We start from the raw sequence: 17,970 nt of genomic DNA on the forward strand, positions 1-17,970 counted from the left end.
AATGACAAAATTTGAATGGAAGTTGTACCTACAACCGTGGTACCAAAAGTTTGCTCGCATCGTAGATGCTGCAAAAGTATTGTATGTCTCACAACCCATAACGTGTTTGATTATAAAAAACAAACTTTAAGAGGTAGGTTGTAAAGTTACGTGACACCGACACGGGATATGAGACACGATACAACACGACACGTTAATTTTAAAAAATATTAAATTTTGATATGTTAAGTCATATTTTGATATTAAATAATATTTTTAATATATATAATATAGTTTACATTTAATACGTATAACAACTCATAATAAGTCATATAATTAATCAAATATTTAAATTTCATAACATAAATATAAAAAAAAATTATGTCTTGTTTATTTTTCAAAACAAATTTCATAACAGAAATTTTTTTATTTATAAATTAATTTTTTATTTTTAGTTAAAAAATAAAATAAAATAAAATTTGGATATAAAAAAAAGTGTCAAAAAATATTAACTGAGACATGTTACAAAATATTAATCGCTTATCGGATGTGTCAAAATATGTCAGTATCCAACACATACCAAACATTTTTTTTTTTCTTGCAAAAAAGCGTATCCGTGCATCAGAGTTGTAAAGTATTAAATTATGGGAGTTATGTGTAAAATAAAATATAACTGTCGACTGAAAAGTTAATCTTTTTAACTTGAGGGGGATAAATGACGTAAAAAAAATAATATTGAAGGGGATGAGGTTGTTAAAAACAAAAAAGTTCAAAGGGGTTATGTGTAGTTTACCCACAACGATATTTACCTTATTTTCTTAATTTACAATTGAAAAAAAATCTTAAGATAGAATCATGAAGATAAACTGTGTATGAAATTGATTTGATAAGCGCACCACTCGTGGGGCCCTTAAATTGACCAGAAGGGAAAAGAAAGAGGAAATGAAGTTTACGGTGGGAGTTTAAATCATCATGTGATTGTTATATAATCCATACTTCTATCAACCGTATTAATATTGACATTGCCATATTAATCAGATATAAAAACTGGGTAACGTGAGTGTAAATGAGTCAAAGCACTGAATTGTAAAATACATTTGATTATTAAGCATATGCTTGGATTTATATATATTCAACCACTTCAAACTCATGTTTCCTGGTGGCTTGCAGAGATTTTCTAACAAATTTATTTTTTATATAAATTTTTTAAAATATAAATTACTACACTTTGAACTTACTTTTAACTTTTAGGTGTTGTTTGGTACATGAAATTTTTTAGAAACCCATAAAAGTGAGGATGGGAATTTAAAAACTCCATGTTTGATAGCCTAATTTGAAATTTTTTCCCAAAAAAATGATTTTTTTCGCAATTTGCTTTTATGCGTATTTTATAGATCAGATTACCACCGAAAAATACCACGAAAGAAATGATATTTTTGGATTCGCAGATGATGGAAAAATCACTCAAATATTTTCGGACCAAAATGCCCTTCCTCTCTCTCTGCCCCATCTTCTTCAACCTCCGATCATGTCTAAGCACCACTATCACTACCTCCATTCCAACGGTCACCTCCACCTCAACACATCTGGTTGGACACTCCTCTATCGTTCTTAGTCCTTTCTCCCTTTATGTTTTCCTCCATTTTCTCAAGAAAAACCAAAAAGAAAAAAAATACCCAAAAGAGAAGGAAACCAATTTTGTTCTCATTCCTCCAATTCAGCCTGCATCGAGTCCCTAAAACGAAAACCTAACGGTGTTATTGCATTTTTGAGTTTTTATTTTATTTTTCACTTACTCGTTTAGTTGACACTTGTTTAGAGTGACATGTTACGGCTTTTTAACCCTTATAACCCTTTACTAATAATTAATTACCAAATTGACCTTCATTATAAACTATTTCAAAAATTTAACCCCCTCAAAAAACATAACACCAATCTGCCCCTGTTTGACCGTTGACCACGAAGCCTACCCGGGTACACCCCTACCTACCCGGGTATCTTTTGAAATTTTTTGTTTACCCGGGTAGAAAGGTGTGTACCCGGGTATTGTTCTTGATTGCTTGAATTATTTACCCGGGTACGGATGAGTGTACCCGGGTAAATCTTGTAAACCAAGAAATGAGCATACAGATTCAGAACCGATTCACGAACTCCAAAATCGACGATACATTTTAAGAATTTCAAAGAAAATCCAACTAAGCTCATTTTGTTTCACAAAAGCTAGACGATGCACTCTTTTCTTTTTACAATCACTCCTTAGGAAGCCCGCTGCAAATTTTCCTATCCTCCAAAATGTGTGCTAGCATGATTATGGTGGGTTTGCCTTCTAGGCTCTGTGTGACGAGTGATGATGATGCATTGAGGTTAAGGTCATACCTCAGGGTCTATCATGCTATTGAAGTTCCTGTATATTACCAGGCTTTGAGAAATGGTAACAGGGATCCAAGGGACAAGGATGGGTTTATAACTGGTTATGTCTGGAAATATTATATTTTGGTGATTCAAAATATCGCCCGCTTTTCACATAAACCAAGAAATAGAAAGTAAACAAAGATACTTTAGTATCCATTTAAGAATCTCCATATTATGTAAGTAACCAACAAATTTGTCGACGACTTTTCACTGCTATCAATAATTGAAGGGTTGTTTACTTTACAAGATTTACCCGGGTACACTCATCTGTACCCGGGTAAATAATTCAAGCAATCAAGAACAATACCCGGGTACACACCTTTCTACCCGGTAAACAAAAAATTTCAAAAGATACCCGGGTAGGTAGGGGTGTACCCGGGTAGGCTTCGTGGTCAACGGTCAAACAGGGGCAGATTGGTGTTATGTTTTTTGAGGGGGTTAAATTTTTGAAATAGTTTATAATGAAGGTCAATTTGGTAATTAATTATTAGTAAAGGGTTATAAGGGTCAAAAAGCCGACATGTTACACATAACAACCGAAGTGAACATGTGAAGATATGAGCCTGTAAAGTTTGCTTCTTTGTGATTAATTCCGTTCCCCTTTTTTGTTGGTTTATTTTGTGGTATAAGATATTGTTACTACCAAATAATGTTATTACTAATGTCACTACTATATTTTGACCGATGATCTCCGTCAACCAATGATTATTATCTCTACAAATCAAATTCATTAATTAATTATTAATTCACAATAAATAATAAATATTGATTGACAAAAATCAACTGTTAAGATATGATTGTAACTTTGATAGTAACATTATTTAATAGTAATAATATCCTAGCCCTTAGTTTATTGGTTAATATTTGCAAATCTCTGATATTTAAAGTGCACTTGAACATTGCTTCTTGTTTTTCAAGTTTGAAATCCTGAATTTGTGTTGATATTATTTGAAAGGTCGTCTGTGTATGGATTTAGTTGGAAAGCTTATGGTAGGGGATGCTTTTTGAGATGGATGTCAGCATTTTAGAAGTGAGTTTTTGCCAAGAACCTTACCCATCTTCAGCTTACAGTAAACAAAAATATTACTAAATAAACAAAATGAACATAAAGGTTAATTTTATAAATTCGATATACATTCCCATCCATATTTTACAATCAATCAAATATAACATCAGAAAAATTAACCAAATATTTTCAGAAATATTTTGGCCTACCAAATAATTTTTTAATAACATTCCTTAATAAATTATTTTCCCACCATATTTTTGGGAATCACGATTTCCAGATAAAAAACAACTTCTCTACCTAACACTCCATTAAAGCAAAATCAAATTTATTATTACTCACCCAAACACACAGTCTAAATTTTCCAATTTTCACAAATTCTCGGTTGCAAGAACGCCGTGGATATTTTTGCCAAGAGCGATATCAATCATCAACAAATTAAGAACATCTTTTAAGTTTCATCAAATATATCATTGCATTTTAATGAGGGAGTAGTGGGGAAGATTGAATATTTGAGTAACAAAGATGACAAAAAACTGATTGGGTAAGGGGATTGGTAACGGTGCTCAGTGTGTGATCTCAGATTAAGGCCATAAACAACACGCAATTGATTTCCTATTGTTTGTCAAATTTGTACCTTGTGCTTTTGACAAACACCTTTATGTCAAATTCATAGCTTTTGAAGTTAATTTTTTTATCATTTAACGCGCATGTAATTAGTTTTAAGTGCAAAAATTATTTTTTCAAACAAAAGTTTAGATAAGGCTAAATGCCCGTGGTCCACCAAGATTAGGACAAATCCCAACCTCTTTGAGGATTTCTCATGGGACTACAGATCATCGCTACGAAAAATTGTTTCTTTATTAAATTAAAAGAAAGCTAATTAAGCAATTCATACATTTAAAACCAAACTTCAATTAGACCAAGGGCAAGTGATAACGGGGGAAAAACTTTACTTTTATAATCACAAGGTCACTTCATGATGTGCATGTGCCTCGTGATCTATTTGATTGAATAGAAAAAGTAATTATTTTACTTAAAATTAAACATTAAGTGGATCAAGGGATAATAATAAATCTTAATTGAAAAAGGGCCATCTTTCAAGAAAATAAAATGTATTTTATCTTTATATTTAATATATTTCAAAGCATTTACTATAAAATTAATTCCGGATAAATATTTTCCTTGTGGTAATTTTTTCTTTCTTTCTTCATGATTTGATGAATCATGGTACTTCAATACTCGTTAGAATAAGTAAGCGTCTCCAAACCTTAAACTGCTAGATTAAGCAATCCTCATACATTTGATCTGACATTAGCCATTCATATTGGTCCCTCCATTTGATTGAAAAAATAAAATAAAATTATGTAGCCATGTTGGCATTTAATATTTTAATTATACGCACATTTTTAATTTCAAAAAAAAAAAAAATTATACGCACATTGCCCATAGCTAAGCTTATCATACCCTTCTTCGCAAGTCTCAACATGTAAAATCAATGACCGAATGCGCCCAGCTTCCCATAAGTACTCCCGCAACTACCTGCTTTTGCGCCACTGTCTCTTGTTCACAACAACTAGATAGTTATTACCATATGGAAGAAACAGCAGCAACATATTCCATACGTATGATTTTTTTGCTACTTGTAGTGGACCGAATAATCACACTTAACAATCGGAAATCAAGACAAAAAAAAGGTAAGAAAAATAGAGACACATATTTAATTTGATTCTGTTGAATATTATAGATACAAGAGGAAATGATAGTAATTCTTGTTATATTAAACTACACAACATTGGTGCTATTATATAGCAAACCAATTGAAGAATGCAAAGAGACACACTCAATGTAGGACTTCTACACTATTAACACTATTAACACTAACACTTTTAACACTCCCCCTCAAGCTGTAGCATATAGATCATATGCTACAAGCTTGATACATAAATAATACTCCCATTAGGAACCAAAAACAACAATGCTACATCAACGAAATGAAATGACTAAGTACAACAAATCAACTGGAATGACCATCAGTCTGAAGAGCAGATAAAGAGACAATGCTGGAATGGACATCAGAGCATGGATGGTGGTATCAGAGCCTAACAAGAGGAATCTTAATCCATTTAACTAAGTTTTATTTTTCCATAATTTCAATATGATTATAGAGAGATATCACCCTCCTTGAGGGATTCCCGTTGCTATTTCTTTTTCGGGTTTTTCTTAGTATGGGCAAAAATTCCGTACTAGCGTAAATTTTCAAAAGAATCTCCGCGCTGAGACACATCTGTAAAGAATGACGAGAGTAAAGCAGTCAAACACGTAGGTTTGACTGGCGGGACTGGACTCGCCACATACAACGACGTGATCAGGAGCCACGTAGGATGTCTGCATCTCTCCCGCCACTTGGTCTGACTCATTTGAGTCCCGCCATATGAGTTGGCGAGACACACTAGCCACATAGGATGTCTGCATCTCTCCCGTCAATAGGTCTGACTCATTTGAGTCCCGCCATATGAGTTGGCGAGACACACTGTCATCCGCCACGTGCCTTGACGTGTCTCACTCATTTGCACCTTATCCCTGCGCACCTTCAAACCGTCTTCTTCTCTCCTCTCTTACCCGGTTCCTCCATTTTCGTAGCTCGGTTGTGGAGCAATTGTGGGAAACAAAATTTTGTTGGCCAAATTTTCTTCTCCCGTCCGTTGGCACCTGAGCTGAAGCAAAGTGTGCACGTTCTCATTTTTTCCCCTTCCCCGTTTAGTACTCTCTGGACCACAGGTACTTGATTCTTTTATATCTGTGTAGTATTATTTTTTAGGGGTTAAGGTGTTGTGTATCTGCATTATTTATAGGTGGATGTAGTTTGTTTTTTTTAAGGGACCACAGGTTTGGTGGTTTTTTTTTGTGTATCTGCATTATTCCATTTGTGTATCTGCACGTTCTCATATTAATTTTTTTGCATGTGTTTTTTAATTAATGAATGTTGCATGTGGTGTATTCATTTGGAGAGATATATGTGTTTTGAAATTGTTTTGATAATTAAGACAAAAATAAGGTGGCATGAAAGGAAACTGATGTAGCCCTAACATTATATCCATAAAATAAAATGAAATGGTGTTTTAGTAATTAATAAATTTGTTTTAATTAGTAAAAAATGGCTCATTTGTTTTGCCTAATTAATAAATTAATTACTAATATTAAGCAAATTATGTAATTAGTAGTATTGTTGTAATGTTATTAATTCCCCTTTTCAAATATTTTGCATTAATGAGGAAAAATATTTTTGGAAACCTTAGGCATCAAAAAATTATTCCTAACATAATTAGTAATCAATGTAATTTGGCTTTTGGAAAACAGTAATTAATGTAATAATTATGTAGTAATTTTAATTAGTGTTTTAATTAATAGTAATCATATTTAAATTTACAATGCTTTATAATCCATGTTAGGAAACTAAGTTTTTAACATTGAAAATTATAAGCATCAACCTGAAATAGTAATTTTGATTTAATATATTTATAATTATTACAATTTTTATTTATGGGAATCGTAATAATTGTTTGAATAAATATATAATTGCAGTTTACATGTTAATGAATAAAACCTTAAAAAAAAACATATTAGCTCAAATTAGTAACAACTAAAAAAGTAATTAAATAGTCATTACAATTTATTGAATTAGTTAAATACATGCAATTAAATCTTGTATACAAAATTATTTATTAACATTACAATGTTCCAGTCATTTAATTACTGTATATTTCCCAAAATTAATAACTTCGACAATATACAGTAGTAAATACATTGTAATTATTTTCGATATGTTGTTGTAATTATATTTGCAGTCATGAATTACAATATACAGTCATGTAAATACATTGTAATTACTAGAAGTCAAGAACCCGTCAGTCAAAATCATATACAAAAATAGCAAGCATCCCGAACTTTCAAAATGTCCCATACTAAGTAACACCGGAAGACCCTATATATAACCAGGCAAATATTTCCGTAAGTGTCAGTGGCGAGATTAATTTTGTAGTGTACGGGACGCTACCCCACGAGTATCGCGTGGGGGGATGCAGAAGGACAACGTAAACCGTCAACCAAGGTGGCGGGAGTAGGTACGTGGCTGGAACACGTCACATTACCTGGCGGAGCTTTTGTACACGTGGCATAGTCTCGCCAACTGATAAGGCGAGACTCAAATAAGTCAGGGCAGCTGGCGGGATTCATGCAGACAATCCTATGTGGCTGCTGATCACGTCGTTGTATGTGGCGGGACTGGTCACGCCAGTCAACCCTACGTGTTTGACTGCTCTACTCTCGTCATTCTTTACAGATGTGTCTCAGCGCGGAGATTCTTTTGAAAATTAACACTAGTACGGAATTTTTGCCCTTAGTATGCTCTGTGACTGCAGCTTAGACTAATCTGTCACATCAGAAAAGAATGATCCTTGGGAAGTTGTTGGGTTGACCACCGTTGTCGTTGACCGACCACCGTTGACAGCCGTCTCCGGCGACTTTTCCGATGACTTTCCGGAGACTTTTTCGGCGATCCACCACCATCTCCGACGAATTTTCCGATGACCCACCGCCGTCTCCGGCGACTTTTTCGATTCCGCGAAGCTTTGTTTTTCTTTAATCTTCTTTCTTCCCAAGATGGAGTATTTATACTATTCATCATCCATCTTGAGGGGGAGCACTGTCCATGTTGCTGATGGTCATTCCAGCACAATTGTCTTTGCCGATGATAATTCCGACACTGTTTAGAAGTTCCTCTTGAGGGGGAGCACTGTCCATGTTGCTGATGGTCATTCCAGCACAATTGTCTTTGCCGATGATAATTTCGGCACTGTTTAGAAGTTCCTCTTGAGGGGGAGCACTGTCCATGTTGCTGATGGTCATTCCAGCACAATTGTCTTTGCCGATGATAATTCCAGCACTGTTTAGAAGTTCCTCTTGAGGAGGAGCACCGTCCATGTTGCTGATGGTCATTCCAGCACAATTGTCTTTGCCGATGATCATTCTGGCATCTTCCATGTTGATGTTCATTTCGACGCCATTTTTAGCACATTGTTGATTTTTGGTTTCTCATTTAGGAGATTTATTTTGATGTTATGTTACTTGGTCTTTCTTGTAATAAGCTTTTAGCATAGTCAAAGGGAAACCACGGCTGCTCACCAACTGTTAAATGAAATGTCTGAGAGGGATCTTGATGCTGATGTCCTGGTCAGCTCAGTTGTCTTTGCCGATGATAATTCCGGCACCATCCATGCTCTGATGTCCATTCCAGCACTGTCTCTTTATCAGCTCTTCAAACTGATGGTCATTCCAGTTCATTTCATTTCGTTGATGTAGCATTGTTGTTTTTGGTTCCTAATAGGAGTATTATTTATGTATCAAGCTTGTATCATATGATCTATATGCTACAGCTTGAGGGGGAGTGTTAAGAGTGTTAGTGTTAATAGTGTAGAAGTCCCACATTGAGTGTGTCTCTTTGTATTTTTCAATTGGTTTGCTATATAATAGCACCAATGTTGTGTAGTTTAATAGAACAAGGATTACTATCATTTCCTCTTGTATCTATAATATTCAACAGATTCATTCAATATGAGTTACATTCAATAATATTTCAAGTATTTTATTTACCAAAAGAATATAAATATAGGCTTAGAAAATCTAAGCAACAGTAGCACCAGGCCCATATATGATAGTATTAGACCTCCACGGTCTTAGGAGTGTTGCGCCCTCACACCCTATCGAAAGTGGCTTCCCTAAATCTAGTCCACTCATCGAGAAGTGGAATCTCCATTGATTTTCTCTACATTCCACTAACAAAACATCTAAATATAAAGTTATGAGTCATACCAAACATAGAGGCTAGAGAGATAATAGGTTAGAGAAATGTCAATTTTCTAGTCACATTTGATCAAATCTTTGGGAAAAGTTCAAAAATCCTACTTATGATTTTGCTTTGAATCACTTATGCCTCCTATATATATTTTTAATAACTTATTTTTCTATAATAATTTCATTCAAATCCATCCTTAACATCATTAGAAACTAAACTAATCTACCTATTTTACTTTCTTTTTTTTCTTGATAACACCTATTTTACTTTTTTTAAGAAGAAGAGAATAGACCAAGGAAAAAAAATAAAATAAAAAATAAATAAGACCAAATATGTTGGAAACTTACAACACTTATAAAAGACACTAAAAATAAAATAAAAAATGAAAAAAGAAGAAAATATCAAGTATGTCTAAATCAAAAAGAAGAAAATAGATTAAGGAAAAAAAATGGAAGAAAAAATAAGATCAAATATGTTGAAAAATTATAACATTAATAGAAAATATTAAAATTGAAAAAAAAGCCTAAATCAAAAAGAAAAAAATAGAGGAAAGAGATAAAAGAAATAGAAAAAAATAAGACCGGATATGTCTAAATAAAAAAGAAAAAAAAGTGAGGACAAAAAAATAGAAGAGAAAATAAAAATAAAATAAAAAAAGAAATACAAAAAAAGAAATCATTGTTGTAAGTTTCCAACATATTTGATTTTATTTTTTCTTTTATTTTTTTCTTTCTTCTATTTTTTTTGTTTTTTTTGTTTTTGATACATTATTTTCTTTTCTTTTTTTATTTACATATGTTTGGTATTTTTTTCTTCTATTCTTATTTTTTTCACTTTCAGTTTTTTCTATCACTGTGAAAAGAAATGGAAAAAACAAGATAAGAAAGAAATAAAAAAAGAAACCAGTGTTGTAAATTTTTAACATATTTGGTCTTATTATTGTTCTTCCATTTTTTTTATCCTCAATCTATTCTCTTCTTTTTTATTTAGACATATGGACATGGTCTTATTTTTTCTTCTATTTTTTTTTTTGTAGTCTATTTTTTATTTAGACTATTTTTACTTTTAGTTTTTCTTGTTATTGTTGTAAGTTTGCAACATTTAGATTTTTTTGTCTCCTTAATCTATTTTCTTCTTTTTGATTTAGATATTTTTAATTTTTTCTTCTATTTTTATACTTTTCTATAAATGTTGTAAGTTTCCAATATTTTTTGCCTTTTTTATGATTTTTTTTCTCAGTCTATTTTCTTTTTCTAAAATGGGTAAAATAGACAAATTAATTTAGTTTTTAATTGTGTTAAGATGAGTTTGGATGAGAAAAAAAATTATAAGGGATAAGTGATTAAAAAAGTTATAAGGTGTAAATGATTTAAAACAAAACCATAAAAGGATTCTTGAATTTTTCCCAAATCTTAATTATGCATTTCAAGGTTATGTATTAATGTATGTAGAAATCATACATGAAATTTAGGAAAACGATTGTGCATTTTGCAATGTTTTTTATTTTCTTTTGGGGAAATTCTGGTACTTACTAGAACAAATTGGTTCTGGCCTGTTTTTGATAAAAGCTAAAGTGCTAAACCCAACAAACAGTGTAACTAGTAACATGTAGAAAAACACTTTCATAAAAAAAAAAAAAAAGTAACATGTACAAAAACTGGGACATTGACCGTACTGTCCCTTTTTCAATATAATATACCTGAATGTCACGGAGTCAATTTTTTTTTTCAAATTGCCACATTACCATAGTTGCTGAGGTAGTCAGTCAGCTACTATGGACGAGACACGTGTCACTTTCTTAGTGGCTGGACATGCAATCCATAATAGCTGACTGACTACCTCAGCGACTATAGTGCTGTGATAGTTTGGAAATTTTATTTGACTCCGTGACATTTAGGTATATTATATGAAAAAAGAGGGAAGTATGGTCAATATCCCTACAAAAACCACCCGAGGGATATTTCAAATGTCAACCCCAATACCGTCATTTTGTTATTTGCTTTGTTTTTTTAAATTCCTGATTTCCTGCAGAAAAAAATGCTGTTGGTGGACATTTCATTCGCAATAATGATATGTAATAAAACAATTTCAGTATATTTTAATATGATCGCGAAAGTATAGGCTTAAATGATTATTTAACTAAACATAGAATAAATATCCTTTATGGTCCTCAGCAAATTTCATGATGCTCATTTTAGTCTCTAGCAAATAAAAAGGCACATCATGGTCTCTAAAAAATTCAAAATTGACCTATTTAGTTGAAATCATAGTCCCTCACAAATTCAAAAAAGACCCATATTAGTCCTCAAAAGGACTAAAATGGATTCATTTTAAATTTCTTAAGAACCATGTTGAACCTTTTTATTTGCTAAGAACTAAAACGAGCATCATAAAATTTGCTGAGGACCAAAATAGTATTTACTCCTAAACATATATGATATAACAGTATCAAACATGGTGTAGAAAGATGTCAGATTCATGCACCAATATTATTATTATTATTTTGGTAGGTTCTTTTAATTAAAAGGATTTGGAACAATACTTACTCATATTATATAGGTGAGTAAAAGCAAATTAATATAATCCTTCCCGGGAAAAAAGTTTACCAAGAAATGATACAGAAGTATGTGTTTTTTAATTGGGATTGATGTTTCTTCAACCCATGTGAAATCATTTAAGAAGAGAAATAAAAAAAAAAAACACACACACACATATATATATATATATATGGGTGAGGATCATTTTACACCAGTGTAAGTTACACTCTCAATCTTGTCCGCTGATCCCACTTATATCTAAGGGCTCAAATTTTTTAGTAATGTGAGCCATTAGATACAAGTGGATCAATGGTCAAGATTGAGTGTAAACTTGTAACTCTTACACCGGTGTAAGAATATCTGCCCCTATATGGGTGAGGATCATATATATATAAATTCTATAAATTTGTATGTATATAAAAAATAATTTTATCTGCACATGTTATTTTATTTTTTATTTTTTTAAGAAACGTAACTTATTTCTAGTGCGCCGGCAGATTCATGCACCAACATCACAATCATAAACCGAGGTATAGACAACTCACTTCATAAACGACAAGTAACACCATGTACTCACATTATACATACAACACATATATTAGAAAACATGCACGATGCAAACACACACGCCCTAGGTACCTTTATTTATAAGATAATCATAATCATCCTGCTAATACGGTGCACCTATACGAAAATCATCTGACCGTCCAAGACATAAACCAAAAAAGGGTAGAAGAGACAACATCGGAAACTAAGAACACATAATAACATAACAGTTTTATACGGTCCCTAAATTTAAAGACTTTAGAATTAATTAAACAGAGAACAAAACACCCACGACGTTCCATTTCCCCCATTCCAATTTCCTAGTAAGCTAGGTTACGGTTGGGCATAACGACGTCGTCAAGCGACCACAGGTCCACGAAATTGTCGTCCCACTCAGCACCGCCGCAGATTCCGCCAGGCAGCGGCGGCTGCTGCTGCTGCTGCTCATCATTCTCCAAGCCCAGGAACCATTCAAGGTTCGAGATTTGCTGCATCAGGTCAAGTTCCTCGCCGCCGTCGTCTCCGCCGACGACACCGCCGTGCACGGTTGTTGAAGACGGTGGCTCAATGGGTTTGGAGCTAGCTTGATCACTAAGATCGGGGCTGAGGCACCGCTTCTTCGAGGGTGGCGGAGTTGGAGGAGTGGCGGTGGTGTTGGTGGCAGGAAAGTTGAGCTTGGCCTTGTCTCCACGGATGCGCTTGGCGGCGTCGTCGTAGGCTATGGCGGCTTCTTCGGCGGTGTTGAAGGTGCCGAGCCAGACACGGACACCCTTATGTGGGTCCCTTATCTCTGCGGCCCACTTGCCCCATGGCCTTTGTCTGATTCCTCTGTACACGTTCTTTCGAGCTCGCTGAACCTTACCACTCTTCTTTCCCTTTTCAGCACCCACGCTTTTCTTCTCCACCTTGTCACATGATGCCACCACTGCCACATAAAATCACACATTGAACAATAAATAAAATTAAAATATTTATTCTTTCTTGAAGAGTGAGATGGTTGGTGGCTAATGGCTATCATTTTCCTGGGAACAGGAAAGAGCACAGGGTTTTGATTGCTGATGTATATCTAACGCATGTTTAATATCTTTATATAATATTTTGCTTCTCATGTTAAAAACTTTATATAAACTTCCTCTCTCTCTCTCTCTCTCTCTTTTTAACCCCTGCTTTTCAATTAGTAGAGAAAACGTGAGCAAAAGAAACATTGGCATCTTGGTAGTTGTTAAAATGTAAAAATTAGTTAAAGCTTTGAACTTTACTTCATTTTCATTCAAACCGGTTCAACAAACACCAACCATGCATCTACTGCGATCTACCAAACCCCAAAAGCTAATTGACATAACCAGAGGAATATAATATATATGAGAGCCCAAATAATTACACGGTGATGTTATGATCATCATGTTTGATCATTCAACGAAAGGAACCAAACAAAAAGTTTTTTTTTTTAAATTAACAAGAAAGTTAAAATTCTGTAATTGAATCCAATAAAAAATAGCACCAAACACAAGAAAAAAGTATACCCATGATGAAGAAATTGGGTGATAAAAAATCAAATGGGAAAGTAGAACATGGAAACAAAAAGCCATTGAACAACCTAGAAGAGGAAAGTGATACCTTTTATGTCTGTGACTAGAGGGAAGTTTTGATCGGAGTGAACCGGTGGTGGTGTGTTTTTGGAAGCAGAGGTGACATCGAACCCAAGGAGGTCAGAGAAAGGGTCAAGCTCAGACCACAGGTCCTGACCATCGTGGCTCCGGCCACGCTTCTTCACACCAATGAAGTCGGAAATGATAGCACCCCCACACATGTTTCAGAGCTTCTCAGAGAAACCGAAAGTTTTAATTGGCACTATGATCCTCGTAATTTTGCACTGCGTCTATATTTATATTGAGCTCATCTGGCCCCACTCAAAACCTGAATCATGACGAGTTGTTTCATGATGGACGGTTGATAGTGAGTGTTGATCAACGTGGCGAGTTTTGATTGGATGAGCTTAAAGACGTGTTGAGGGGCTTCGTGTTGAAGCTTTGGAACTAGGAAGCGTTGGATTTAACGCACGTCAGAGTAGTGCCAAGATTTAACGGCCCCTGAGAGAGGAAACACGCTCTTAGTGTGTGTGTGTGGGGTCACTGGGTCTTCTGGAATGAACCCCCTCCTTATGTCACCCTTGCTTTCAGCCATAAAAATTACGGGATATTTTTCTCACGACAGTTCATCTGATTTGTCTTGTGTAATACACACACAAAAAAAAAATGAGATCAAAAAAGAGTTTTATTTTTTATTTTTATATATTGTTGAAATAAATTATCTTATTTAACATCAGAAATAATATTCTCAAAAATCACTCGAAAATTCTCCTTCGGTTAATTTTTTTATTTTAATTGTTCCGTTTATATTAAATTTAAATGAGAAATGACCTCACATAACTTGGTATAATATTATAAATGATGGATTATAGTCCTTTTTATTGTACTAGAATTATCGAGTTATCATTTATAGAACAAAACATGATTCTAAATTCATATACAGCATATAAACGTAAGAAGAAATTAAAAGAAGACAACTTTCATTCAATGAATAATATGAGGGGGCGCAGTTTTTCCTCGCTTGGCCTTTTTAATTTTTCGTTCTATCTTGTCAAAGAAAGAAATTAATATAGAGTTTCCATGTTGCAAAAGCAAACTAGAGCTACGGACTACGGAGGCTGAGGCATGCCTTATCAGGCAGGTATGTGTTCGTTCGTTCGTACGTACATAACGTACCTCGCTTGTAGATATATGAGCAATACCAACAAAAAATACCGTAAGCTTGAAGATAACATACAAGTTGTAAACTTGTAACAAAAAAGAAGAAGAAAGAAAACCGATAAAGGCAGAAGAAAACAAACGAGTTACTGAATCTTGCACATGGCATATATAAGCCTATACGCAAATGGTGCGTACGGTTTTAAGTATGAAACTAAACTTCCTCACGCAATGCCCAAATATAACCGGCTTTTGGGAAGCATCTAGCTAAAGTTGAGGAAGTACGTACGTTAAATATAAATGTGATGAAATATGAAAAATATTTAAAGTCTCAACTCTCAACTACTTTAATGCATTGGCATTTTCCCTATAATACAAGCTAGCTTAAACCCACCGCCCTTCATTTTTGCAAAGAATGTGAGGTCCCCTACTTAGCTTTGTAGTAGTGCGTAGTAGATTCTGATAATTGTTATCATCATCGTCATCATCATATGTATACCATACTACAATGAATTGCACATTTCGAAGGGTTTACTTTGTGCCTTGTTTCTTCTTTGTAATTGTAAGGGACTTGTTGCAAGTTGCAACCGAGTGTTCAGCCCGCATCCCAAGCAGAAGATATTTTTCAGCACCACTCTTCGACTTGCATTCGCTGGCAAAAAATAAAAATATAACAAAATTCTAATTTAAATAAAAAATTACTAAATTGTAACAATTTAAAATTTATTTATCAATGTGTAAGTTGCGCCCATTGGGAGCAATAGGATGCAGTATGACACATTTGGGCGCAACTCATCAGAATATGATACAAATTTTGAAAATTTTACCATAAAATTTGAAAAGGGTATAACTTTTGAGTTGGATATTCGAATCAGATAATTTTTTTTTTGATTCCACGTAAACTTTCAAGATTTACGAGTTGACAAACATCTGGTCAAAAAAATGCTTTCTTTAATAAATTGTGTGATTACATAATTATGTGAAGTTGTCAGCGCGTACATCTCAAAAAATTACGTAGAATAAAAAAATACCTAATTTGAACATCTTAGTCAAAATTTATAGTCTTCCAAAATTTTATATCATGTGTCCTCCTGAGGTGAGTTGCGCCCAACACAATTGCACCCATATCACGTGACTTTGGGTGAGACTGGTCATATTAAAAATTTTGTATCACATGTTATTTTCGGGTGAGTCATGCCCAAACTTAGGCACAGCCAGTTGTGCTCAATTCTAGACACAATTTTTACTAGTTGCTACACAATCATAAATAAATTTCAAATGGTTACAATTTTGTAATTTTTTTACCCCTATTATCCGAAAGTTCAAAAAAGTGCCTTAAAGAGTGAGATGGAAGAGTTTTCCTAATTTTCGTACCTGCTATCAGAGACCATAGATTCATAGTCAAAATGCTAGTCTACTTTTCAACGGCAGGCAGTTAAAACATGCCATATTATTCACACAAAAATTATCTGAATATCACGGATTGAATTTTTATCTTCAAAATATCATGTCACCTAACTCGCTATAACACCTAACGAGTTAGGTGTGGACATGTGATAGCAAGTTCATAGTCACATAAGTCAATGCACAGTGCAGCGATATTACGTGACATATATTGCAGCGAGATTACGAGACATACATTGCAGCGAGATTACGTGACAGGCATCTTCTACCACACGGCATAAAATACTAGACAGCTTGGCGTGTTACGTGTCTGACACATGTCAAACTCGCTATTCTACATAGCATGTTACATGTCAACTTTTCTGACACATGACCATACATACTATGCTGCATAGCATATTATGTGTAAGTAGCTCAGCAGACAGCAGTCTAGCATTTTTATTCTAATAAATTCACTACTTCCTTTCTATTTCTTACATCATTGTGGTCTAATAAACTATAGGATAGTTTTAATTATTGAATTTTGTATTTTGAAATAAAATGATTTAAGGAAAATTATTATTGGTTTGAATATTTTAGTTTTAAATAACTTATGTTAAAATAATTACTTTAGGACTGTTAATATAATTTAATATATGTATGTTAATTAATTTAATATAATGGATGAGTGTTAATTAATTTATTTTAATTTAGTTTATGTTAAGTTAAATTATTATTTTTTTTGCTGAGGAGTTAAATTACTTTTAACTATTAAGTAATTTAATTTAATTTAGGAGTGTTAATGAATTAAATTTAATTTAAGTCTGTTAATTAATTTAGTATATATTAATTTAAATTATTTTAGAACTATTAATTAATTATTTTTAGAAGTGTTAATTAATTTCATTTAAATTTTTTTGGTAAAAATTTAATTTAGTTTATGTTATTTTGAACAGTTAAGTAATTTAATTTAATTTATGTCTGTTAATTAATTTAATATAATTATTTCCTTTATTAATATAGATTTTTCAAATTGATTTTTGAGTTTAAATCACAAATCAAATCTTTATTTATTTATTTTATATTAAATCACAAACCCCGAACTCAGAGGCTTCTGGGTTTAACCGCTTTTATAATACCATTCTTGCAAATTTAAATTATATTTTTGAGAAATAAAATATGTCAAATGAGATGTCATTGCGTAGATCTCAAAAAGTTATGTGGAATCAAAAAAAGAATTATCTAATTTGGATACCCGAGTCAAAAGTTATGGCCTTCAAAAGTTTTTCGATTAAATTGTTCATTTTTTTTTGAAAAAAAATGTGACATGTGTCAACACCTGATGAATGACGTCTAAATTAGGCGTGATTACCTCTTGAGTGAAGCCCAATTTAGACGTGATTGGTGACGCCCAAATTGGACGTGATATTGTGAAATAAATGTGTAATTATTTCAAAAACTGTCATAAATTAGTAATTTTTTATTTGAAAAACAATATATCAATTT

The 17,970-nt window shown here is 33.2% G+C and overlaps 1 protein-coding gene across 1 annotated transcript; it reads right to left on the bottom strand.

The window, feature by feature from the left end:
• Positions 1 to 12,319: 12,319 nt before the first annotated feature.
• LOC133312189 (ethylene-responsive transcription factor RAP2-3-like) lies at positions 12,320 to 14,180 on the bottom strand. The gene is made up of 2 exons (XM_061513351.1): positions 13,952 to 14,180; positions 12,320 to 13,259 (listed from the first exon to the last, which is right to left on the bottom strand). Exons 1-2 carry the CDS (start codon positions 14,142 to 14,144, stop codon positions 12,655 to 12,657), a joined length of 798 nt encoding a protein of 265 aa, XP_061369335.1. The 5' UTR covers positions 14,145 to 14,180; the 3' UTR covers positions 12,320 to 12,654.
• Between the last annotated feature and the right edge of the window lie 3,790 nt (positions 14,181 to 17,970).

This window comes from Gastrolobium bilobum, unplaced genomic scaffold, assembly GCF_033153095.1.
Source record: "Gastrolobium bilobum isolate Gb01-03AN ecotype WA unplaced genomic scaffold, APGP_CSIRO_Gbil_v1 utg16099, whole genome shotgun sequence".
In the NCBI taxonomy this organism is placed as follows: Eukaryota; Viridiplantae; Streptophyta; class Magnoliopsida; order Fabales; family Fabaceae; genus Gastrolobium; species Gastrolobium bilobum.

Bases quoted from the DNA above. Each gene is read 5' to 3' on its own strand.
- LOC133312189 (XM_061513351.1), bottom strand. From the start codon at position 14,144: ATGTGTGGGGGTGCTATCATTTCCGACTTCATTGGTGTGAAGAAGCGT. The intron at 13,260-13,951 runs GTATCACTTTCC...TTTATGTGGCAG, and splicing joins TCTAGTCACAGACATAAAAG to TGGTGGCATCATGTGACAAG.